The sequence below is a fragment of the Pristis pectinata genome, chromosome 21 (assembly GCF_009764475.1).
Source record: "Pristis pectinata isolate sPriPec2 chromosome 21, sPriPec2.1.pri, whole genome shotgun sequence".
In the NCBI taxonomy this organism is placed as follows: domain Eukaryota; kingdom Metazoa; phylum Chordata; class Chondrichthyes; order Rhinopristiformes; family Pristidae; genus Pristis; species Pristis pectinata.
The window spans coordinates 36,450,220-36,475,290 of record NC_067425.1 but is presented as its reverse complement, the minus strand read 5'-3'; the positions used below and the strand labels follow the sequence as shown (position 1 = coordinate 36,475,290).

Sequence of the window (25,071 nt, the reverse complement as noted above, 5' to 3'; positions counted from 1 at the left end):
CAGAAGATGATGGTGGAGGGTTGTTTTTGTGATTGAATGCCTCTGACCAGTGGTGTACCACAGGAATTGTTGATGGGACCCTTACTGCTATATACATTAACAATTTGGATATAAATGAAGGAAGTATGATTAGTAAGTCTGCAGATGACATGGAAATTGATGGTGTTGATAATGAGGATGATAGTCTTAAGCTACAGAATGATATTGATTAGGTGGTAAAATAGGGAGAGCAATGGCAGATAGAATCTTGGCAACTTGAAAGTGATGCACTTTGGGAGGACTAATAAGGGTTGGATATACACATGAATGGTGGGGCCCCAGTGTGTATTGAGGAACAGAGGGACCTCAGTGTAAAGTGTTCCTGAAGGTGGGAGCACAGGTAGGCGAGGTGGTGAAGGCAACATACAAGATACTCTCGTTCATCAGCCAGGAACAGAATACAAGAGCAGGAAGGTGATGGTACAACTTTATATAATAGTGTGAGTATTATGTACAGTTCTAGTTGCAATACTATAGAAGGGATGTGGGTGCACTAGAGAGGCTGTAGAAGAGATTCACCAGCATATTGCCAGGGATGGAGCACTTCAGTTATGAGGAGAGACTCGATAGGCTGGGTTTGATTTCTTTGGAGCAGAGAAAGCCAAGGGGGACCTTTTAGAGGGGACAGATAAGTAGATAGTAGGAAACTTTGCCCCATGGCAGAGGGATATAAAACTAGAGAACATAGGCTTATGATAAGGGGCAAGAGATTTGAAGAGGATTTGAGGAAGAATTTCTTTATCCAGAGGGTGGTTGCAATCTGGAACACACTACCTGAATGGGTGACAGAGGCAGGAGTCCTTGCAACGTCTTAGGTCAACACTCGACTTGCCGGGGTATAGAAGGCTATGGATCAAGCTATGAATATAGATGGGTAGTTGATGGTCAGCATGGACACGGTGTGCCAAAGGGGCTGATTCTGTGCCGTATGGCTCCATGAAATAGGAGTAAGCAACCTGGCCCTCCTTGCCTGCTCCGTCATTCATCAAATCATGGTCGACTTTCTACCTCAGAGCCATTTACCAGCACTACCACTTGATTCCCTCAATATTCAGAAATCTATCAATCTTGTTTTGGATGAATGCAACAATTCAGCCCTCACAGCCCTCCAGGGTGAAGAATTCCAAAGGCCCAACATTAAAGTGGGGGAAAAAATTCTCCTCGTCTGTTCTAAACAGGCTACCATTATTCTAAAACTGTCCTCTTGGGCTCAGCCTCTTCAGGGGAACCATCCTCCCTGTATCCCGCATCTAACCTGGTATTCCTCTCACTCCTCTAAGCTCGAGAGAGTGCCAGTCTACACCACCTCTCCTCATGCATCAAACCCACCATCCCTGGAACCAGTCTAGTGAATCTTTGCTGCATTCCCTCTCTGGCAGGTCCATCCTATTGTAGGAAGGGAGATCCAGAGTGTACACAGTACTCCATGTGTAGTCCCACCGCCACCACCAAGACTTCCTGCCCCTGTTCCCATTTCTTATTTTCTTAACTATTGATCCACCACTATGAATGTTCATTCCAAGACCCCTGTCGGCATTTCTTCACGAGTTACCACCGATTGTGTATTTCCTTTCTTCATTTGATTCTCTACCCTTAACCTAAATGCAAAGCCCCGCAGTTGTCCAGACTGAACATTTACCACTTTGTTGCCCTCACAATCAATCCATCGCTATCTTCTTGCAGCTTAGAATGGTCTTCCTCAATAGCAATCATATTAAATATTGATATCACCTGCAGACTTTAAAGGCCTTGACGAACACCCAGTCAGTGATCTACAAAGAGCAAGGGACCTAACGCTGAGCCCAGTGGAACGTCAACAACTCCAGTTTCCAGTATTCCCATCAGAGGCCACTTTAGATCCAACCTTCTACCTCCTTGGAGTCCATGGTCTTTCCCTTTCCTGGTCAATGTGGGACTAAGATCCAGGTACATGCCATCACCCTCACTCACTGTCCCAGGTATCTCCAGCAAAAATTCCATTTAACATAGTCAATGCACCTGCAGAAATGAAGGCTCTAAAGAACCATTTGCACCTTAAATCCTGTTGAATAATAAAAACAATAACGAATTATTTGGCCATTGTGAACTGAAGAACAGTTACCGCACGTCCACTCACCTGGTGGATCTGAAAAATTGACACCAGCGAGGCATGAAGGTAGTCAGTCTGAGGTTCCTTTGTGTAAAAGATCTGAATGGAATGTTGTCTCCCTTCCAGATACAAAACTGGTGCTTGGTTGAAGTACTGCGAGAAGAGATCTACATCCATTGTGGCAGACATGACAATTACCTTGTAATAAAGAAAGATTCACTTAGAGACTGTTTTAATTGGTCCGAGGTTTTTCTTCTAATAAACAGTCAGAAAAGAGAAACAAAAAATCCTAATTGGACAAGTTCTGTGTTAATAATGAAGAGGCCCAACTTAACTGGGAAATATTGCCCCTTGGAAGTTATGGAACAATCTTCATCAAGGGGTTGCAGCACTTCCTGCCTAATGGGCTACTCAGGCCTCGAGTAAATTCAGGACCAGGACCAACAGAGGATAAAGGAGAGGGCTGTGGTAGGCCAGAGTTTGGCAGCCAAGGTGAATAAAGGAAGCCAGAGAGGTCGTGAGAGAGATCCTTTTCAATAGTGTAGGAAATTAGAAACTGCACTATTAAAAAAGATAGCACTTGCATGAAGGAGGGATGGATGTGGAGAAATTGTTCCCACCTGCAGACAACTAGAGTAAAATGTGGGTATAACAACAAGACAGACATGAATAGACCAAATAAGTTACTTATTTGACACAGATCAGCTGGCTGAGCTTGTTCTACAGCTAATGTGTATAATGTTTAACTGACAGAAATAACCACTTAAGCAAGACTGAAAAACTGACAGCAGAGAAGCAGTGGATGGGTGGAGAGAACGGTGTCACATACATGTTGAAGTCGGTGACGATATCTGTTGACATGAAGTCAAAGGGCAAAATGAAGAAAAGTGAGCCCCAAGGTAATACAAAAGAAGGGTGTGGAGTCATTCCTGGAGATGAGTTGGGTACAAATGGATAAGTAAGAACTGAAGGTAACAACCCAAAATGTTGAGCGTTTCTCCCTCCACACAGTCTAATTGGCTGAATATTGCCAACACCCTCTGTTTGAGAACAATAGAACTGGACAAGTGCAATCCTACCCAGCAAAACAACAAATCAGATGGCACGGACAAGCAGGAGAAAGGCTGTGGAAAGGAAATGATTGGAAAAGTGGGTGTATTTCTTAGATGAGAGAGAGGATATGAGGATGTTGTGAAGAGGGAAGCAACCAATTATGAGTGTCAGAAACCACACGTAGGAAAGATCAGGGTCACAGCTGAGGACTGGCCTTATAGACAAGTGCAAGTATGCTGGAGTGGAATAAGGAAGTCTTGCAATTATGCAGGATTTTGAAGCGACACACAATGTACATTTTTGATCTTATCTATGGAGACAAACCACATGCTTGAGCAGCAGTTAAGTTGATTGTTTTCTGCACGAGAATGCTATACTAGAAGATTAGATTAGGCCCATTTGCTCTGGAGTTTAGAAAATTGAAATGTGATCTCATTGAAATCCATAAAATTCTTGAAAGGTTTGACAGGACTGATTTGAGAGGTTGCTTCTCTGGGTGGACCGGGGTCCTGGTCTCAGGTTAAAAAGAAACCACCCGGAGGAGACAATTCTTTACTTAGGGAATTGTGAATCTTTCTGCCTCCCTGACCAACAGTGTTGGGATGCTCAATCATTGAGAATATTCCACACTGAGACCAACAGATTTTTGAACAAAGAGGGAATAAAGACAGAACAGTACGGGCCCTTCAGCCCATGATGTTGTACCTCCATAAACCTTATCCCCACTCAATCTATCTCTACTTCACCTCCCAAAACCCTTTATTTTTCTTTCATCCATGTGCCTACCTAATAGTTTCTTAAATGACCCTATCGTATTGACCCCAAACAATCCCCCCACCCCTCCCCCGGCAGTGCATTCCAGGCGTCCACCACTCTCTGCGCAAAAAACCTACCCGACATCTCCCCTGAACTTTTCACCATGCACCTTAAACGGGTGACCTCTGGTATTGGCCATTGCCACCCTGGAGAAAAGATGCTGGCTGTCCACTGTCCATGCCTCTCATTGTCTTATATAACTCTATCAAGTCTCCTCTCATCCTGTCTCCCTTCAAAGAGCTCAAGCCCTAGCTCGCTCAACCACTCCACTCCAATCCAGGCAGCATCCTTGTAAATCTACTCTGCACCCTTTCCAAAGCTTCAACATCCTTCCTATAATGTGGTGACCAGAACTGAGCACAATATTTCAAGTGTGGTCTAACTAGAGTCTTATAGAGCTGCAACGTTACCTCTCAGCTCTTGAACTCAGGAAGGCCAGCACACCACACACCTTCTTAACCGCCCTATCCACTTGTGCGGCAACTTTGAGGGGTCTATGTACTTGGACCCCAACACCTCTCTGTTCCTTCAGACTGCTAAAAATCCTGCCATTAACCATGTACTCTGCCTTCAAGTTCATTCTTCCAAAATATATCACTTCACACTTCTCTGGATTGAACTCTATCTGCCATGACTCCGCCTAGCTCTGCATCCTGTCTATATCCCATTGCAACCTATGACAACCTTCTACACTATACACACCTCCAACCTTCGTCTCATCGGCAAACTTACTAACCCACCCTTCCGCATCCTCATCCAAGTCATTTATAAAAATCACAAAGAGCAGGTGTCCCAGAACAGATCCCTGAGGAACACCACTGGTCACCGACCTTCAGGTTGAATACTCCCCTTCTACAACCACTCTCTGCCTTCTGTGGGCAAGCCAATTTCGAATCCACACAGCCAATTATCCATGGATCCCATACCTCATGACCTTCTGAATGAGCCTATGCGGAATCTTGTCAAATACCTTGCTAAAATCCATATATACCACATACACTGCACTACCTTCATCAATTTGTCTTGTCACTTCCTCAAAAAAATTCTATGAGGCTCGTGAGGCACAATCTGCACTTCACAAAGCCTTGTTGACTGTTCCTGATAAGACTATGCTTCTCCAAATGTTCATAAGTCCTGTCCCTAAGAATCCTCTCCAATAGTTTGCCCACCACTGATGTAAGACTCACTGGCCTACAATTCCCGGCATTATCCCTTTTACCTTTTTTGAACAATGGAACATTTGCAATCCTCCGGTACCACTCCTGTGGCCAGGGAGGACGCAAATATTATCATTAACCTCCAGCAATCTCTTACCTCACAGTAACCTGGGGTATATCCTGTCTGATCCCAGGACTCATCTATCCTAATGCTTTTCAGTAGTTCCAACACTGCTTCTTTCTTAACCTCAACATGCTCCAACACACTTGCCTGTTCGACGCTGACCTCACATTCGTCCAAGTCCCTCTTCCTGGACCTCACCTACCTCCTTTGCCTCCAGACACATTTCTCCCCACTTATCCCTGAGCAATCCTACCCTCACCCTAGTCATCCTCTTGTTCCTCACATACGTATAGAACACCTTAAGGGTTTCCTTAACCCTACTCGCCAAGGCTTTCTCATGTCCTGTCTTAAGCTCCTTCCTGGCTACCTTACAACTCTCAGGAACCCTGTCTGATTTTTGCTTCCTAAACCTTAAATATGCTTCCTTCTTCCTCTTGACTAAATCTTCCACCTCTCTTGTTAACCATCGTTCCTTCATCCTACCATCCTTTCCTGGCCTCAGCGGGACAAACCTATCTAGAACCCCATGTAAGTGGTCCCTCGACAATCTCTACATTTCTGTGGTGCACTTACCAGAGAACATCTATTCCCAGTTTACGCTCCCAAGTTCCTGTCTAATACCATCGTAATTTGCCCTCTCCCAATTAAAAACTTTCCAATGTCTGGTGCTATCTTTGTCCATGGCTACGGTAAAGGTCAGGGAGTTGTGGTCACCATCCCCGAAATGCTCGCCCACTGAGAGGTCTGTCACCTGACCAGGTTCATTGCATAATACCAGATCCAGAATGGCCTCTTCTCTAGTCAGCCTGTCTACATATTGTGTCAGGAATACTTCCTGTACACACCTGCCTACTCATCTACTCCTCAGTGTCCAGATGGCTATTTGGGGGCCTATGGAATACTCCCAATAGAGTGATCGCTCCCGTCCTATTTCTGACTTCCACCCACACTGACTCAATAGACAAACCTCCCTGCCTACAGCTGTGATACTATCCCTGATTAGCAATGCCACCCTCCCACCCCCTTCCCTATCCCTTTTTAAACCCCAGAACCCCAAGCAGCCACTCCTGCCCTTGCGACAGCCAAGCCTTTGTAATGGCCACAAAACTGTAATTCCACGCACTGATCCGTGCTCCAGGTTCATCACCCTTATTCTTAACACTTCTTGCATTAAAGTAAATACATTTCAACCCATCTGACTGCATTTATGCCCTATCCCCTGCCTATTCTTCCTCACCTTCTCTGTACACATCACACCTACTTCTACACCAACTGATCTATCTTCTAATCTTCCCATCCCCTTGCCAGCCTAGTTTAAACCCTCCCAAGACGATTGGGAAAGGCCCAGAAAGTGATGTACATGTTCAGCCATGAATTGCAGAATACTTTAGACCAAACAGCCCACTCTTGCTTCTTTTCCTTATGTTTATGGTTTGCGAGATAAACTTGAAACTGTCAAAATGTCTTAGTGACACAACAGCATTTAGTATGGGTGTGTGGGACAGGGGGGTGGAGGGGGAAGTTTAAGGAGATGGTTGACATTTAAGAAACAATTACTACTTTTGAGAGGCTTGGAATTACTTTGCCGTGTCCGAATAAGGTGCCTAGGTCAATGCCAGATGTTCTACTTGCTTTTATTCCTTCAGTTTAAATGTAGCAGCAAAGCTAGGCCATTAGAGGCCACTTATGAGTCAACAACATGATAGATACACTATAATATTGAAAACTGTAAAGTGATAAATTTTGGTAAGAAAACTGAGCAAAGTCAAGCTAAATAGTACAACTTTCAGGGTGAATGCACACTTATCCTTGAAAGTGGCAGAAAGGGTGAATAAACAATTAGTAAAGCACATAGCATTTCACGGTTTAGAAACAGGCATAAAACACAAAAAGGAAGGTTGCACTGAACACAAAATGCTGTCGTGGTCCCAGATAGCATTATGTACCCAGTTCTGGATAACACACTTTAGGAATGTGATAATATTTTCAGAAGCTGCAAAAAGACTTCAAGGATGATTCAAGGGATGAAGGATTATAATCAAGTTTATAAACTGGGATTGTTCTCCTTCAAGCAAAGGGGATGAGAGGAGATTCAACAGCTTAAATGATTTAAAGTAAAGAGGAAATTATTTCCAGTGGCAGAAGCATCAATGACCAGAGGGTAGGGATGTCAGGTGATTTGGATCTGCAATGCAGAGAGCTGATACAGATTAGACAATAGCTTTTTAAAATGGGAGGTAAATAACTAATTGCAGGAAAGCAAGTGTAGCAATATGGGGAAACTACAGGGGCTGGGATTAATTTAAGTATTTTTTGAAAGAACTGGCAGACTTGACTGGAAAATGGCCCCACTATGTACAGTACTATCCTAAGATTCCATGAAACCTCAACAAGAAATACGGGATGGGGATGAGGATGGGCAGAACAGTGGATAATGAGGACACTTCAGTTTTTCCAGAGGTTTTTTGTGGTCAGACCACAAGCCTTTGTACCTTCAATGGCATTTTACCGAGTTCCTTCCGTTTTTTCTGGGCACTTTTCACAATGCCAAAGAGAACATCTGTCTGTACAGTCCTTTCATGGGCCTCATCCAGAATCACAACACTGTAACGGCGGAGAAGTGGATCTACCATGGCCTCGCGAAGCAGCATCCCGTCTGTTAAAAACTTGATTTTACTCTTGTGTGACGTGAGATCTTCAAAACGCACGGTGTATCCAATCTGTCGGACAATTTACAATAATAAAAAATAACTCGCGTAAATCAGAAGGCAAGGTGTAAATGTTGGGAATGCAAAGGTTGGTCAGTACCTGTAAAAGCAAAATGAAGTTCCTGCTTTAGAAATTCATCCTTCATTAAAACTGAAAACCAAGAGATTGGGAAACTGGTGGGAAGAGGTGAAGGATTGAAGTCACAGGCAGATAGTGAACATCGTTCATCTTTGTTTTCAAATCACTCATGTCTGTAACCTCCTTTATTTAGCCTGTCATTCCTGAGAACTCCGCACTCCTCTAGTTCCGATCTTTAATCCATCTTTGAATACATTTTCATTAAATCTCCTCTCATCTTCCCAAGTTTACTCTAGTCTCCTCAAACCTACAATTCTCCCCCTTGCAAAATCCTCATCAGTCTCCCAAGTGTTATCAAATCCTTTCTACAATGTGGTGACTCTAGCTATAGTCAAAATAAAATCTTATACTGTTAACATTATACTGTTCTATAATAACGTCACTGATTTTCCTTTTAAATGCTAGGCCTCAGTAAAAAAAAACATTTTGTCCATCTTCTTAACCACCTGCCTCGTGTGGTTTAGAGAGCTGTTGACAGAGGAACATTCACAGATGATAGCACAACATTCCTCCACTAAAGAAGAATTCCAAGTTAAACCCAGACAACATTCAGGCTGATAAGTGGCAAAAAAACGTGTCACAAAAGAGCCAGGCAATGACTACGTCCAACAAGAGAGTCTAACCACCTGCTCTTCCCATTCAATGGTATTACCTTTGTTAACTCCCCAGCCATCAAAAATCAGAGCGTCGCCATTGACCAGAAACTCAACTGGACCACTGACATAAATGCTATAACTATAAGAGCAGGCCATAGGCAGGGTATTCTGCAGTCAGTGACTCAGCTGCTGTCAACCCAAAAGCACCATCTACAAGGCACAAGTCATGGATGGGGTGGAAAACTCACCACTGGCCTGGATGAATGCACTCCGATGACACAGAGCCAGCTTGACACCATCCATGACAGAACAGCCTGTTAGATTTGCCACCCCATCCACAAGTGCACTGCGGTTGCAGTGTGGGCCATCGGCAAAACACACTGCAGTTACTTACCAAGGTTAGTCCAAAATGCTCCCCAGGTCACGATGCCGAACAATAAGGGCAAGTGCAACATATATGCAGGAACACCATCACCTGCATGCTCCCCTCCAAACCACACACTACTGGGACTTGCAAATATATTGCCAGCCTTTCATTTCTGCCATCTGCACATTCTGGAGCTTCCCACCCAAAAGCACCATGGGAGCAGCTTGGCAGTTTAAGACAGCACCTCACCATCACCTTCTCAATTAGAGACTGGTAATAAATGCTGCCTCGGTCAGCAATGACCACATCATGAAAGATGAATTTGACCAGTATTCCCTCACAGTTCTATTCTGCCCAGTTCACTGCAGGCATCATTCAGCACAACTTGCTTCCTCATGGGCAACTTCCTTAATTAGCTGCACATTTCTTAAATTACTCCTCAGATGTAAATAATTAACACACACCAGAAAATAGGAGGCCTGGTACCCGGCCATGAAGAACTGAAAAGAAATAGCTTTTCAGTCGTACAACCACCTGACTGATGGATATTTCCTACCACTGATTTTGGATCTCATGGGTTTTTTACTTTTCTAACCAGTCTGACTTGTGAAATTTTATCAAAGCCTTACCAAAGACCCAGGGAGAGAACATCAATATCCTCCTCCTTTTAACCATATAAGAAAAAGGCCAAATCGGTTACATATCTTCCCTTAATGTTGACTGCACATGATTAACCTATGCCTTTTTAAATGAAAATTAATCCTGTGCTCATTAACCTTTTTGCAATAGTTTGTTCACCACCAAAGTTCGGCCGATTGGTCAGTAATTACCTAGGACTACATCCTTATATTTTAAGATAACGTCAGTAGAACTCCATTACCTTCTGTTATCGTCAAGAATTGGAAAACAATCATTATTCTTATTTCTTCCTTTACTTTCCCTGCCCATGATACAATTCCTTTAGACTGGCAAGTTAACTACTAATACAAAATCATTCTAATTCCCCACTCAGTATTTCACACACCTGCACAACTACAGATTCTGCATCATCCCATTACGCAAAGATAGAACCAGGGTACTCATTAGGAATCATACCCATCTTCCAACTACACGTTACCTTTCTGAGTTAATGGTACCTTTTCCTTTGTTATCCACTTGTCAATACAGAAGGGCAAACAGCTTTGGGTTTCTCTAGATTTTATTTTCATGCTCTCATTTTGTTACCTACGCTCCCCTTGACTATCTGCACTTTTGAGCCTTTGTCATCTGATGTCATCTCTCTTTTCCTGCCTGGTCTTTTCCTGTATGCTCGACTTCCAGGGAATCCTAGACTTTGGGAATCTCACCCCACTTCCTTCACTTGTAATCTAGTCTCTTCCCTCTGCTCTGATACAGACTCACCTTGCAATTCCAAAACATTTTTGCTAAACCACATCAGTTTCATTAAACAAGTCAGAGTGAGAAGTTAAAAATCAAACATAAGTTGCAGAGGAGGAAGAAGAGCACAAACAAAGAACGGTGAAAACAAAGACAATGTTTATGATATGGTGAGTGAGTGACATAAAATCTGGTGGAACTAGACTACAGAGGGTGGTGAAGGCTCGCTAACCACAGCTGATCGTCTAGAGATGAACAAAGAAACTGTGAGCTACAGAACTCTGCAGTTGCTGGAAATCTAAAATACAGGTTTAAGAAAGTAAAAACTAGAGTACAATATAAAGCTAGCCAGAATTGTAAAAGGAAGAAGAATTTCTACAGAAACTCAGTCCAAAAAAAAAGTGAGCCTGGAGAATTAATAATGGAAATAAAGAGATGAATTAAACAAGTCTTTTGCATCAGTCTTCATAATAGTGGACAGAAGTAACATTCCAGAAAAGCTAAAAGCTGGGAATTAGAAGGGAGGGAGAAACTCAGGAAAATTACCCTCACATGAGTAAATTCCTGCAGTTACAGTCTGACAAGTGCCCAGGTCCTGACAGACTTCTTCCCTGGTCTTAAATGAAGTGGCTGGTGACGTAGTTTTAATTCTCCAAAATACCCCAGATTCAGGAAAGATTCTGTTAGATTGGAAAATAGCTCTTTTATTCAAAAAGGGAGAAAGACAAAGCAGGAAACCACAGATCAGCTTAACATTTGTCACAGGGATGACAAATGTTAGAAGTTATTATTAAAGATGTTACAACAAGGCACTATGCAAAATTCATGGCAAGCAGATCAAGTTGATATGGTTTCATGAAAGAAAAATCATGCTTGACTATTTTATTCTTCTTTGACAAAAACAACATGCTGTGGATAAAGGGGAACTGGTGGATTCACTATACTTAAATTTAATGGGTATCACACCAAAGATAACCCAATTCTGGGCAAATTTGGGATAGCCTCCGTATCACATATGAGTAATAAAACAAGCAGTATATTCCAGATTTCAACCATGCTCTGGGTGAATAAATTATTCCTCAAATCCCCTCTAAATTTTCTACTCTTATCTTAAAACTAAACCCACTAGTTATAGACACGTCTTCTAAGGGGAAACGTTTCTCACTACCTATTCCCCTCATCAGGTCCCCTTTTCAGTCAGCACAGACTCTGTGGGCCAAAGCGCCTGTCCCTGTGCTGTACTGTTCTGTGTTTTCTGTTCTGTCTCTTCCACCTAAAGGAAAACAAACCTACCATGCAGTCCCTCCTCACAGCCTGAAGAACTCCATTCCAGGCAACATCCAGGTCAATCTCCTCCGCACTCCTCCATATCCTCCCCAGAACTGGACACAGTAGTTCAGACGGGTGTTGTAAAATTGTATCACAACCTCCCTGCTCTAATAGTCTCTGCCCCAGTTAATGAAGGCAAGTACACCTTATCTACCAGTGCTGCCACCTTCAAAGATCTTTGGTCATATACAACAAAGGCCTTCTGTTTCTCAGTACTTCCTAGGATCCTACTATTCATTGCGTACATCCTAGCCTTTGTAGTGCTCTCAAAATGCAATATCTCACCTTCATCGATTACATTTCATCTGCCATGTCCTGCCTACCTTACCAATTCATCAACAGTGTTTGTACCTAAAGACTAACATCCTCACAGGGTGGTGGAGTCAGAAATCCTAATCACACTTAAATAATATGTGAAGAATGGTTTCCTTCGGAGCTGTAAATTTTATACGATTCTAAACCTGCAAAGAAAAGCACAGCCCAAGAACAACTTTGACATCACATTCCATTCTGGCTTGGACAAAAATCACCATTGGTTTATAGTTGCTGAGTACAACATCTGAGAAATGTCGACATATAACACTGTGCTTCAGGACTACCCAGCACTACCTTGTCAAGGGCAGGTAGGAATGGACAATAAATGCTGTCTTGCTACTGACACTCACATTCAAAGTTAATAAATAAATCAATCCTTACCAATGTGCCTAATTCTGTTTTCTTTTCTTCCGAGACTCTTGCTGCAAGCGATATTGCTGCTACTCGCCTTGGCTGTGTAACGGCGATGACACCATGCCCTCCGATGCTAGCTTCATAAAGATACTGAGGTATCTGTGTCGTCTTCCCAGAGCCCGTTTCACCTAGTATTAGAACAATACAAAACAATTAGGAGGACCTACTCTGATTAAGCATTCTCATTAAAATTCTTTCACAAATGACCGTCTGAAACAGAGGGGAAAATCTCCTCCAAATGGAACAGCCTGGATACGAGTCGAGACCCTGGCGGCGTTTTCAACCAATCTGCAGAAATGTATGGTCACCAAAAGGGTCAGTGCGGTAACAATGACATTGGAACATTAACACTGACAGATCAACCACGGTCACAGAAACATCCAGTACAATATCCAAAGGCACACTTTTCCCATCTGCCCACTTTTGACATATTTGATGCTGTGTCTAAAATGGATATTTTGGTAGCAAATTTAATGCCATTTTCTCAGAAGTCCAAAATAGGTGGAAGTTAGGTCCCAAACACAATCTTGGAAAACAAAGTTAACAATCTCTGTCCTGACGTGCTGCAGGACCAAACACCTGCAGTAGCCTAGGGTTGAGAATTCAAAGTCCTCCAAGTGAGCACTGAGCTACAGGAGGGTCAGCTGGAAGGCACGAGGCTGACGTGATAAGGAGGGTAAGATGGGTTCGGGTGTGGGTTCTTGTCCCATGAGTAGTGGAGAGATAGAATAGTGGTGTGGTATAGTGGAGTCAAGTAAAGGACCACTGTCATCCTGTGGATCACTTCCCATATCTCAGGAGCCACATCTTTCCAAAGGAAAACATCAATGAAGAGTTCACCATCACCTTTACTATGCCAGCATTTGGCCAATTGAGGAAAGAATGCTGAAGATAAAGACCTTAACCCTGTTACTAAACTCATGGTCTGTCAGGCAGCAGTGATCCCTGCCACCAAGGCTGTCTTTACAAAATCCTCCAAATTGGCTGAAAGGATTAAGTGGACCAACATCTGTGTCCTCTCCTAGGCCAAAATCCCAAGTACCAAGGTCCTTATTACAGCTCACTTCAGGAAGGGGAAGTCGGGAGAACACACACCAGTCCTCATTAAGAGGTCAGCGGTGGAAAGGGTGAGCAGCTTTAAGTTCCTGAACATCAGCACCTCAGAGGATCTATCCTGGGCCCAACACATTGATGCAATCATGAAGAAGGCACACCAGTGGCTCTACTTCATTAGGTGCTTGAGGAGAGTTGGTATGTCACTGAAGACTCCTGAAAGTTTCTACAGATGTACAGTGGAGAGCATTCTGACTGGTTGCATCGCCGCCTGGTATGGAGGCTCCAAAGGCAGGATCAGAGGAGGCTGCAGAGCCAGCTCCATCATAGACATAACCCTCCCCACCATCAAGGACATCTTCAAGAGGCCATGCCTCAAGAAGGCGGCATCACCATCCAGGACATGCCCCCTTCACATTACTACCATTGGGGAGGAGGTACGGGAGCCTGAAGACCCACAGTCAATGTTTCAGAAACAGCTTCTTCCCCTTCACCATCAGATTTCTGAACAGTCCATGAACCCGTGAATTCTACCTCAGTATTCCTCTTTTGCACTAACTTTTTGTTGGGGTAACTTACAGTAATTTTTACGTCTTACACTGTACTGCTGCTGCAAAACAACAAATTTCACAATACATCAGTGACAATAAACCCGATTCTGATTCTATTTGGGAGGCTACACCATTTGTTTGCCTGTCACCAGACTCCCGAAGTGCACTATTCCAAACATTGTCGCAGAAAGAGATCTTCAGGTATACAAAAGATTTAAGGGTGATCTCCAAACCTCCCCAAAAAAGTGCAACATCCCCACTGAATCCTGGGAATCCTTGGCCCATGACCACTCAGAGTGAAGGAACATTCAGGATGGTATTAGATACATCTGGTCCATGCATCGGGAGCACACAGGAGTGCCAAATAAATAGGAGTGCACCACCTCACAAACTATCCACCCACCTGACCAGTCAGGCACCCCGTCCCGTTTGTGGAAGAATTTGCGATTCCCACACTAACTTCAGAACGTGAGTGGAAGCATGTCGATCCTGAGGGACTCTCTAATAAGCAATGGGGTGAAGAAGGCAGCTCTGAGAGTCCGGAGGAGGGAAATTTATTCCAGTAACAGCAATATGTAGGGCAACAAGATCCTGAAGAAACTCAGTAGGCCAGGCAGCATCCGTAGAGGGAAATGGACAACTCAACGTTTCAGATCAAGACCCTTCAACCAAGGGATCGTATCCATTTCCCTCTACAGATGCTACCTGACCCGCTGAGATCCTCCAGCATCTTGTTTGTTGCTCCAGGTTCCAGTATCTGCAGTCTCTTGTGTCTCTGGATATGTAGGGCTGTTAGCAAAGCAACCCAATGGCAGAGTGGAATGGTGGGGGCCCAGAACTCATGGCAGATTGGAGTGGATAGATTAGCGAGTGGGCTGGAATCTGGTAATCTTGGCATCTGGAAATGGGATGTGCTGGGAGTTAAGCCATAGGATGGAACATGGAACAAATACCAAAGGTGGAGCAAAGTCCAAGACGGATTGTTTGCTAGTGCTGCTGGGGAGGGTTTAAGCTAATGGGAATCCATGTAGAAAGACAGAGGGAAGCTAAGCAGACACCAGAGCAAAAGTTAGAAAAGTAAGAGTGGAGTACAGAAAAGTCAAATGCAAAGGACACAAAGGTTCTTAGATGCTAAAAGGATAATGTATGTAAGGGCATTTTATTTGAATGTCCATAGTATTTGAAACAAGGTCAGTGAACTTGTGGCACAAATCAGTATAAAGGGGTGTGATTTAGTGGCCATTACAGAAATGTGGTTGCAGGGTGGAGACGAGAGGGAATTATATATCCAGGGATATCAGGTAATACGGAAGGATAGGAAAGTAAGGGAGGTGGAGTAGTGCCCTTAATTAAGAATGAGATCAGGGTGATGGTGAGAGATGATACAAGATCCAAGGTGCAGAATGTTGAGTCCATCCGGATAGAGATTAGGAACAGTAAAGGGAAAAAAAATATTACTGGTGGGAGTTGTCTATAGGCCACCAAATAATAACATTACAGTGGCACAGGCAATAAACCAAGGAATATCTGATGCATGTAAGAAGGGAACAGCAGTTGTCACGGGGAACTTTAACTTGCACATAGATTGGGCGAATCAAGCTGGTCGACGCAGTCTTGAGGAGGACTTCATAGAATGCATCCATGATAGCTTTCTTGAACAGCAGGTTAGTGAACCTACAAGAGAAAATGCTATCTTAGATCTGGTCCTGTGCAATGAGACAGGTAAAATTAACGATCTCGTAGTTAGGGATCCTCTTGGAAAGAGCGATCACAGTACAAATGAATTTCTCACACAAATGGAGGGTGCAATAGTTTGATCTAAAACCAGTGTATCATGCCTAAACAAGGGAGACCACAATGGGATGAAGGAGGAGTTGGCTAGCAGAGTGGGAACACGGGCCATATGGTGGGACAGTTGAGGAACAGTGGAAGACTTTCAAAGAAATTTTTCACAGTGCTCACAAATATATTCCAGTTAAAAGCAGGGACAGTAAGGGTGGGGAGAGCCAGCCGCGGATAACTAAGGGAATAAAAGAAAGCATCAAGCTAAAAGCTCATGCATACAAAGTCGCCAAGAGTAGCGGGAAACTGGGAGATTGGGAAAGCTTTACAAAGCAACAAAGAACCACTAACCAATAAGGAAAGAGAAGATAGACTATGAAAGTAAACTAGCACAAAATATAAAAACAGATAGTAAAAGCTTTCATAATTATATAAAGCGGAAAAGGGTGGCTAAAGTGAATGTAGGTCCCTTGGAAGATGAGAAGGGGCAATTAATATTGGGTCATGTGGAAATAGGTCAATGCCTTGAACGACTATTTTGTGTCAATTTTCACAGTGGAGGACACATCTAACATGTCAAATAGAGATGCTGTGGATGCGATGGGAGGTGAGAACCTCGATACAATCGCTGTCACTAAAGAGGTAGTGATGAGCAAACTAGTGGGCCTAAAGGTAGACCTGGTCCTGATGGGATGCATCCCAGGAGCTGCATTCACGGCCAGGTCAGCCATGATTTAACTGAATGGCGGAGCAGGATCAACAGGCCAGATAGCCGACACCTGCTCCTATTTCTTATGTCACGGGCTAGAATAAAAACAGAAAATGCTGGAAACACTCTGCAGGTCAGGCAGCATCTGTGTAGAGAAAACAGTCAATGTTTCAAGTGCAAGACTCTTCATCACAACTGGGAAAGAGAGAAACCAAGTTAGAGGTAGCTCTGGTACCGATGGTGGAGCAGGCAGCCGGTGGGAATCAGCGGTGGCAGGAGGGGTGGGTGGTGAGCTGGGAACAGGCGAGTGCCACACGTTTAAGCCATGTGGGCTGGGAGAGAGCAGCCTGCTCCGGCCGGGGTGGAGGTGTTGGAGACGATGCTGGCCCAGAGGTGGGGGGTGGGGGTGGAGAATGTCAGGGTGATGCCCTGCCCCGGGTGGGATTTGGCCTGGCCCTGTGGGGAGGGGGTGTCGTGAGGTCAGCTCTCATGGTGCGGTGGGGTGGGGGTGGCGTGCAGTCGGCCTGTGAAGGGGGGGGGGGTGTGTGGGGTTGAGGGCGGACCGGCCCGGGGGGGGGGGGGGGGGGGGGGGGATGTCGGCCCGGGGGTGAGGTGGAGGGGGGGTGGGTCGGCCCGGGGGTGAGGTGGAGGGGGATGGGTCTGCCCGGGGGGGGGGGTGGAGGGGGGTGGGTCGGCCCGGGGTGAGGTGGAGGGGGGTGGGTCGGCCCGGGGGGGGGGGTGGAGGGGGGTGGGTCGGCCCGGGGGGGGGGGGGGTGGAGGGGGGTGGGTCTGCCCGGGGGGGGGGCTGGAGGGGGGGGGTCTGCCCGGGGGGGGGGGTGGAGGGGGGTGGGGCGGCCCGGGGGGGGGTGGGGGGGTGGGGCGGCCCGGGGGGGGGGGTGGAGGGGGGGTGGGGCGGCCCGGGGGAGGGGGGGTGGAGGGGGGTGGGTCTGCCCGGGGGGGGGGGGTGGGGCGGCCCGGGGGGGGGGGTGGAGGGGGGGTGGGGCGGCCCGGGGGAGGGGGGGTGGAGGGGGGTGGGTCTGCCCGGGGGGGGGGGGTGGGTCGGCCCGGGGGGGGGGGGTGGAGGGGGGGGTGGAGGGGGTGGGGCGGCCCGGGGGGGGGGTGGAGGGGGGTGGGGCGGCCCGGGGGGGGGGTGGGTCGGCCCGGGGGGGGGGTGGGGGGGTGGGGCGGCCCGGGGGGGGGGGTGGAGGGGGGGTGGGGCGGCCCGGGGGGGGGGGTGGACAGCGCTGACCCACCGATGATGATGGCGGTGTCCAGGTGACGGAGCTGTCCGATCAGCTTGGCCCGAGCCCGATAAATGGGCAGATCCCTGCGCTGCTGCTCCATGTTGTGAGCGAACACATAGTTCCCGCTCCGACCGCCCCCCGCCGCCGCCCTCAGCCTCAGCCTCTTGGCCGGCGGGGGTCGCGGCTCCATCGGCCCGACGGGTCCCGCTGCCACCACCGGACACGCGTCAGAGTCCGCGCCAGCACGCGTGTCCCACGTGCTCACTCGTGTTCGGTCACGTCATCAACCTGCTCCCACACGGGCGGAGATGCCGGAAGTGAGTGTCCCTCACACCTCGGGCGGTGCTGGGTGCCGCTCGCTGGGGGAGCAGGTGTACGGGGACAGGGCACCGTCAGTGGCGGGGACAGGGCGGTGTTAAGTACAGAGGGATCTGGGGGTCCAAGTCCATAGGTCTCTGAAAGTTGCTGCGCAGGTGGATAGGGTGGTAAAGGAGGAGTACGGCATGTTTGCCTTTATTAGCCGGGGCACTGAGTTCAAGAGTCAGGAAGTTGTGCTGCAACTTTATAAAACTCTGGTTAGGCCACATCTGGAGCATTGCATTCAGTTCTGGTCATTTCATTATAGGAAGGATGTGGAGGCTTTGGAGAGGGTGCAGAAGAGGTTCACCAGGATGCTGCCTGGATTAGAGGGCAGGTGCTGTAAGGAGAGGATGGACCAACTTGGGTTGTTTTCTCTGGGGCAGTGGAGGCTGAGGGGGGACCTGATTAAGACTATGAGAGGCATAGATAAAGTAGACAGTATCTTTCTCCTAGAGTCTAAATGTCTTATGCTAGAGGGCATACATTTAGGTGAGAGAGGTAAAGTTCAAAGGAGATGTGCAGGGCATTTTTTTTACACAGAGTGGTGGGTGCCTGGAATGTACTACTAGGGGTAGTGGTGGAGGTGGGTACAATAGAGGCATATATTAGACACATGAATATGCAGAGAATGGAGGGATGTGGACCAGGTGCAGGCAGAAGGGATTAAATGTTATTAGCTTAATTAGTTTAGCACTAAATCATGTGCCAAAGAATTTAAAACAGATTATGGGAGAATGTATAAAACAATCTATTTGTAGGGGAGGTCCTTAATGAATGCTTTACTTCAGTGTTCACCTGGAAGAGGGACTTTGACAAATGTGAGGTCAGAGTAGAACAGGCTAATGTGCTGGAGCATGTTGAGGTTAAGAAAGAAGTAGTGTTGGAACTTCTGAAAAACATTAGGATAGATAAATCCTGGCGCCAGATGGGATGTACCCCAGGTTACCACGGGAAGTGAGGGAAGAGATTGCTGGGGCGTTGACGATGATCTTTGTGTCCTCCCTGACCACAGGAGTGGTACCAGAGGATTGGTGGATGGCAAATGTTGTTCAAGAAAGGTAATAGGGATAATCCTGGGAATTATAGACCAGTGAGTTTTATGTCAGTGGTGAGTAAACTATTGGAGAGGATTCTTAGGGACAGATATACATCTGGAGAAGCATAGTCTTATAAGGGATGTCAATGTGGCTTTGTGAGCGGCAGGCCATGCCTCATGAGCCTAATTGAGTTTTTTGAGGAGGTGACAAAACAAATTGATGAAGGTAGAGCGGTGGATGTGGTTTATATGGATTTAAGAAAGGCGTTTGACGAGGTTCCCCAAGGTAGGCCCATCCATAATGTCATGAGGCATGGGATCCATGGAGACTTGGCTGCATGGATTTGGAGTTGGCTTGCTCACAGAAGGCAGAGGGTGGTAGTAGATGGAGAGTATTCTGCCTGGAGGACGCTGATTAGTGGTGTTCCGCAGGGATGTGTTCTGGGACCTCTGCACTTTTTGATTTTTTATAAATGACTTGGATGAGGAAGTGGAAGGGTGGGTTAGTAAGTTTGCAGATGACACAAAGGTTGGAGGTGTTGTGGATAGTGTAGAAGGTTGTCATAGGTTACAACAGGATATAGACAGGATGCAGAGTTGGTTGGAGAAGTGGCAGATGGAGTTCAATCTGGAAAAATGTGAAGTGAAACACTTTGGAAGATCAAACGAAGGCAGAGTACAAGGTTAATGGCAGAATTCTTAGCAGTGTGGAGGAGCGGAGAGACTCTGTGGTCCAAGTCTATAGATCGCTTAAAGTTGCCCCACAAGTTGATAGAGTGGTTAAGAAGGTGTATGCTGTGCTGGCCTTCATTAGTCGGGGGATTGTGTTAAAGAGCCACGAGTTTTGTAGAGTGATGTTGCAGCTCTGCAAAACTCTGGTTAGACCACACTTGGAGTATTGTGTTTAGTTCTGGTCACCTCATTATAGGAAGGATGTGGAAGCTTTAGAGAGGGTGCAGAGGAGATTTACCAGGATGTTAGCTGGATAAGAGAACATGTCCTACAATGAAAGGTTGAGCGAGTTAGGGCTTTTCTCTTTGGAGCAACGGAGGCTGAGAGGTGACTTGATAGATGTGTATAAGTTTGAGAGGGATAGATAGAGTGGACAGCCAGCACTTTTTTCCCAGGCTGGCAATGGCCAATACCAGAGGACATCCATTTAAGGTGAGTGGAGGAAAGTTTAGGGGGAATGTCAGAGGTAGGTTTTTTTTACACAGAGTGTTGGGTGCCTGGAACACACTGCTGGGGGTGGTGGTATGGCTGACATTTAAAAGACGCTTGGATAGGCACATGGATATAAGAAAAATGGAGGATTATGGGCTGTGTCGGAGGGAAGGGTTAAATTGATCATGGACTAGATTATATAGGACGGCACAACATCTTGGGCCAAAGGGTCCATACTGTACTGTTCTATATTCTAATAGTTAGGCACAACTGTCCCCAAACAACAAGAAGGATGTCATAACAGTAGAGAGGGTGCAGAGTTTTACAAAGAACTGGAGAACTATGGTTATGGGGAGATATTGTCTACTTTGGAGACAGCAGAGATTTGGTTATAGTGTATTAGACAATGAAATACCTAAACAGGTTGAACAGGAATCTATTTTCCTCAGTGTAGAGGACAACGCTAAAGGGCATGGATTTAAGAACATAGAACATAACAGCACAGTACAGGCCCTTCAGTCCATGATGTTGTCCCAACATGTTATCCTGCTCTAAGATCTATCTAACCCCTCCCTCCTACATAGCCCTTCCTTTTTCTATCATTCATGTGCCTATCTAAGAATCTCGTAAATGTCCCTAATGTATCTGCCTCTACCACCTCTGCCGGCAGTGCGTTCCACGCACCCGCCACTCTCTGTGTAAAAAAAAAACTTACCCCTGACATCCCCCTTATACCTTCCTCCAATCACCTTAAAAATTATGTCCCCTCATGTTGGCCATTGTTGCACTGGGGAAAAAGTCTCTGACTGTCCACTCGACCTATGCCTCTTATCATCTTGTACACCTCTGTCAAGTCTCCTCTCATCCTCCTTCACTCCAAAGAGAAAAGCCCTAGCACACTCAACCTGTCCTCATAAGACATGCTCTCCAATCCAGGCAGCATCCTGGTAAATCTCTGCACCCTCTCTAAAGCTTCCACATCCTTCCTATAATGGGGCGATCAGAACTGAACACAATACTCCAAATGTGGTCTAACCTAGTTTGATAGAGCTGCAACATTACCTCACAGCTCTTGAACTCAATACCCCTACTAATGAAGGTCAACATACCGTACGCCTTCTTAACAACCCTACCAAACTGCACGGCAACCTTGAGGGATCTATGGACGTGGACCCCAAGATCCTCCACACTGGTTAGAGTCCTGCCATTATCCCTGTGTATTCTGCCTTCAAATTCAACCTTCCAAAGTGTATCACTTCACACTTTCCCAGGTTGAACTCCATCTGCCACTTTTCAGCCCAGCTCTGCATCCTATCTATATCCTGTTGTAACCTACAGCAACCTTAATCTGTAAACTTACTAACCCACCCTTTCACACCCTCATCCAAGTCATTTATAAAAAAAATCACAAAGAGCAGGGGTCCCTGAAGAACACCACTGGTGACCAACCTCCAGGCAGAATACACTCTCTCCGCCCTCTTTAGTTAGTTGATAGAAGGATAAGAGGAGGGATATTTTTTTCACTCAATGAGAAGCATGGGTCTGGAATTCAGTCTTCAAACAGTACTGGAGAAAAAAAATTCTCATATATTTAAAAAGAAGTTAGAGAACTATAAACTACAGCCTGAGACCTAGGATTAAACTGGTCTATTAGGCCAGCATGGATACAACATACTGAATGGCTACCTTCTGTGTGTTAAATTTCTAATGATCTTATCCAGAAATATCAAGCAGATGAAGGGTCTTGACCTAAAACATTGACTGTCCATTTCCCTCCACAGATGCTGCTCGACCCGTTGAATTCCCCCAGCAGTTTGTTTTTTGCTCTAGATTCCAGCATCTGCAGTCTCTTGTGTTTCCAAGCAGATAATCCAACTTGGTCTGCTCATTCAGTCCCCACAACCACAGAAACCAATCTTCAAGAGATTCTCTTCGCATAACTTCACATTAGAGAAGCTGAGAGTACTAGATAACAGCAAGAGTTGTGAAACCAGTTGACTTCTCAGATGTTGTACTGAATATATGTGATGCAGATCTCACTGTGCCTCTAACCAATCCATTCCAATAAAGCTTCAACACTATCATCTACTTGTTAACATGGAACTTTTTTCAGGTATGCCCGGTTCATAAATTGCTGTTAAATCCAATCAGTACATCGTGGGCCGAAGGGCTTGTATTGGTTATTTGTCACTTGTACCGAGGTACAGTGAAAAACTTGTCTTGCGTACCATTTGTACAGATCAATTCATTACACAGTGCATTGAGGTAGTACAGGGTAAAAACAATAACAGAAGACAGAGTAAAGTGTCACAGCTACAGGGAAGTGCATTGCAGGTAGACAATAAACTGCAAGGTCAAACAAGGTAGATTATGAGGTCAAGAGTCCATCTCATCATATAAGGGAACCGCTCAATAGTCTTATCACCGTGGGGTGGAAGCTGTCCTTGAGCCTGGTGGTACGTGCCCTCAGGCTCCTGTATCTTCTGCCTGATGGGAGAGGGGAGAAGGGAGAATAACCTGGGTGGGTGGGGTCTTTGATTATGCTGGCTGCTTCACCAAGGCAGTGAGAGGTATAAACAGAGTCCATGGAGGGGATGTTGGTTTCCATGATGTGCCGAGCTGTGTCCACAACTTTCTGCAGTTTCTTGCAGTCCCGGGCAGAGCAGTTGCCATACCAAGCCATGATGCATCCAGATAGGATGCTTTTTGTGGTGCATCGATAAAAGTTGGTGAGGGTCAAGGGGACATGCCAAATTTCTTCAGCCTCCTGAGGAAGTAGAGGCACTGATGAGCTTTCTTGGCCGTGGCATCTACGGGGTTTGGACCAGGACAAACTATTGGTGATGTTCACTCCTAGGAACTTGAAGCTCTCAACCCTCTTGACCTCAGCACCATTGATGTAAACAGGTGCATGTACACCGCCCCCTTTCCTGAAGTCAATGACCAGCTCTTTTGTTGACATTGAGGGAAAGGTTGTTGTCATGACACCATATTACTAAGCTCTCTATCTCCTTTCTGTACTCCAACTCATCATTATCTGAGATACGGTCTAGTACGGTGATATCATCTGCAAACTTGTAGATGAAGTTAGAGCAGAATCTGGCCACACATTCATGAGTATATAGGGAGGGCTGAGGACACAGCCCTGTGGGGCACCAGTGTTAAAAATAATTGTGCTGGAGGTGTTGCTGCCTATCCTCACTGCGGTCTGTTGGTCAGGAAGTCAAGGATCCAGTTGCAGAGGGAGATGTTGAGTCCCAGGTCTTGGAGTTTGGTGATGAGTTTGCTTGGAATTATAGTATTGAAGTCAGGGCTGTAGTCAATAAACAATAGCCTAATGTAGGTGTCTTTACTGTCCAGATATTCTAGAGATGAGTGTAGGGCCAGGGAGATGGCGTCCACTGTAGACCTGTTTCGGCGATAGGCGAATTGCAGTGGGTCGAGGTTGTCTGGGAGGCTGGAGTTAATGCATGCCATGACCAGCCTCTTGAAGCACTTTATGATGGTGGATGTCAGAGCCACTGGTCGTGTGCTGAACTGTTCTATGTCCTAATTTCATTACAATTGTATCGGTCTACATTACAAACAGAAAATGCTGGGAGTGCTCACTAGGTCCAACAGCATCTCTGAGGAGAGAAACCAGATATAACATTTCAGGTTGATGACCTTTCATCAGAATTAGGTGAAGTTAGAAAACATGCATGTTTTAAATTGCAGGGAAAAGTGAGAGCGGGGAGAGAACAAGGTTTGTGACACGAGACTACAGATGCTGGAATCTGGAGCAACTAATTAGATGGAGGAGGAACTCAGTGGGTCGGGCAGCATCTGTGGAGGGAGATGGATAGTTGGAGTTTCAGGTCATCTAGAACAAGGGTAATACCTCAATAACGTAAAGACCCAGAGATTCATACTGATGCTATTGAGAAAACAAAATGCACTGCAGGTCAGGCAGCATCCGTGGAAAGAAAAAGTTAGCAGAATTGAGAATGAGTGAAAACTGGTTGGTCTTAAGTTGCAGAGATGGTGGAGAAGGGATGGATGGGGTAAGGGGAATATTTCTGAAATTGTTGAACTTAATGTTGAGTCCTGTAGACAACTGGAAAGAAAAGCATGATCTTCCTTGACCTTACAATAGACTTCACTGAAACAGTGGAAGAGGCTAAAGACAGAGAGTTCAGAGTGGAAGTGGGATTGAAATTAAGATGACCGGTAACTGAAAGATTAGGATCACTCTTGTGAACTGAATAGAGGTGTTTTTCAAACTCAATTAGCATTTGGTTTCTCCAATGTAGACGAGACCAAATTTTGACCACTTGAACACTGTCCACTAAATTGGAATAATTCTACAATGATGGCATCTCATTGGGAATGTATTAAGGCAGCAATACATATCTTAGGGATGAGCAATAAGCACTGACCCAAAACGTTGACTGCCTGCTTTTCCCCACGGATGCTGCCTGGCCTGCTGAGTTCGTCCAGCATCAGTGTTTTTCATCTAGATTCCAGCATCTGCAGTCCTTTGTTTCTCAGACATTGAAGCTCAATGGGTTTTCATACTGGAGATAATCATCACATAGCATTTGTCTGACAAAAATATCTGCTGATTATCAGTGAAAGTCAAAGTCAGGCTGTAGATTGAGATGGGTTAC

General features: G+C 45.7%; 1 protein-coding gene across 1 annotated transcript in view; it reads right to left on the bottom strand.

Moving 5' to 3' along the window:
- dhx33 (DEAH (Asp-Glu-Ala-His) box polypeptide 33) overlaps nucleotides 1–18,248 on the bottom strand; it is a 34,764-nt gene extending 16,516 nt beyond the window's left edge. The window contains exons 1-4 of the mRNA XM_052035654.1: nucleotides 17,872–18,248; nucleotides 12,491–12,651; nucleotides 7,771–7,998; nucleotides 2,156–2,326 (exon numbers count right to left, since the gene is read on the bottom strand). Coding sequence (XP_051891614.1) covers nucleotides 2,156–2,326; nucleotides 7,771–7,998; nucleotides 12,491–12,651; nucleotides 17,872–18,052 — 741 coding nt within the window. The 5' untranslated portion in view covers nucleotides 18,053–18,248. The remainder of the gene's footprint in view (nucleotides 1–2,155; nucleotides 2,327–7,770; nucleotides 7,999–12,490; nucleotides 12,652–17,871) is intronic.
- Between the last annotated feature and the right edge of the window lie 6,823 nt (nucleotides 18,249–25,071).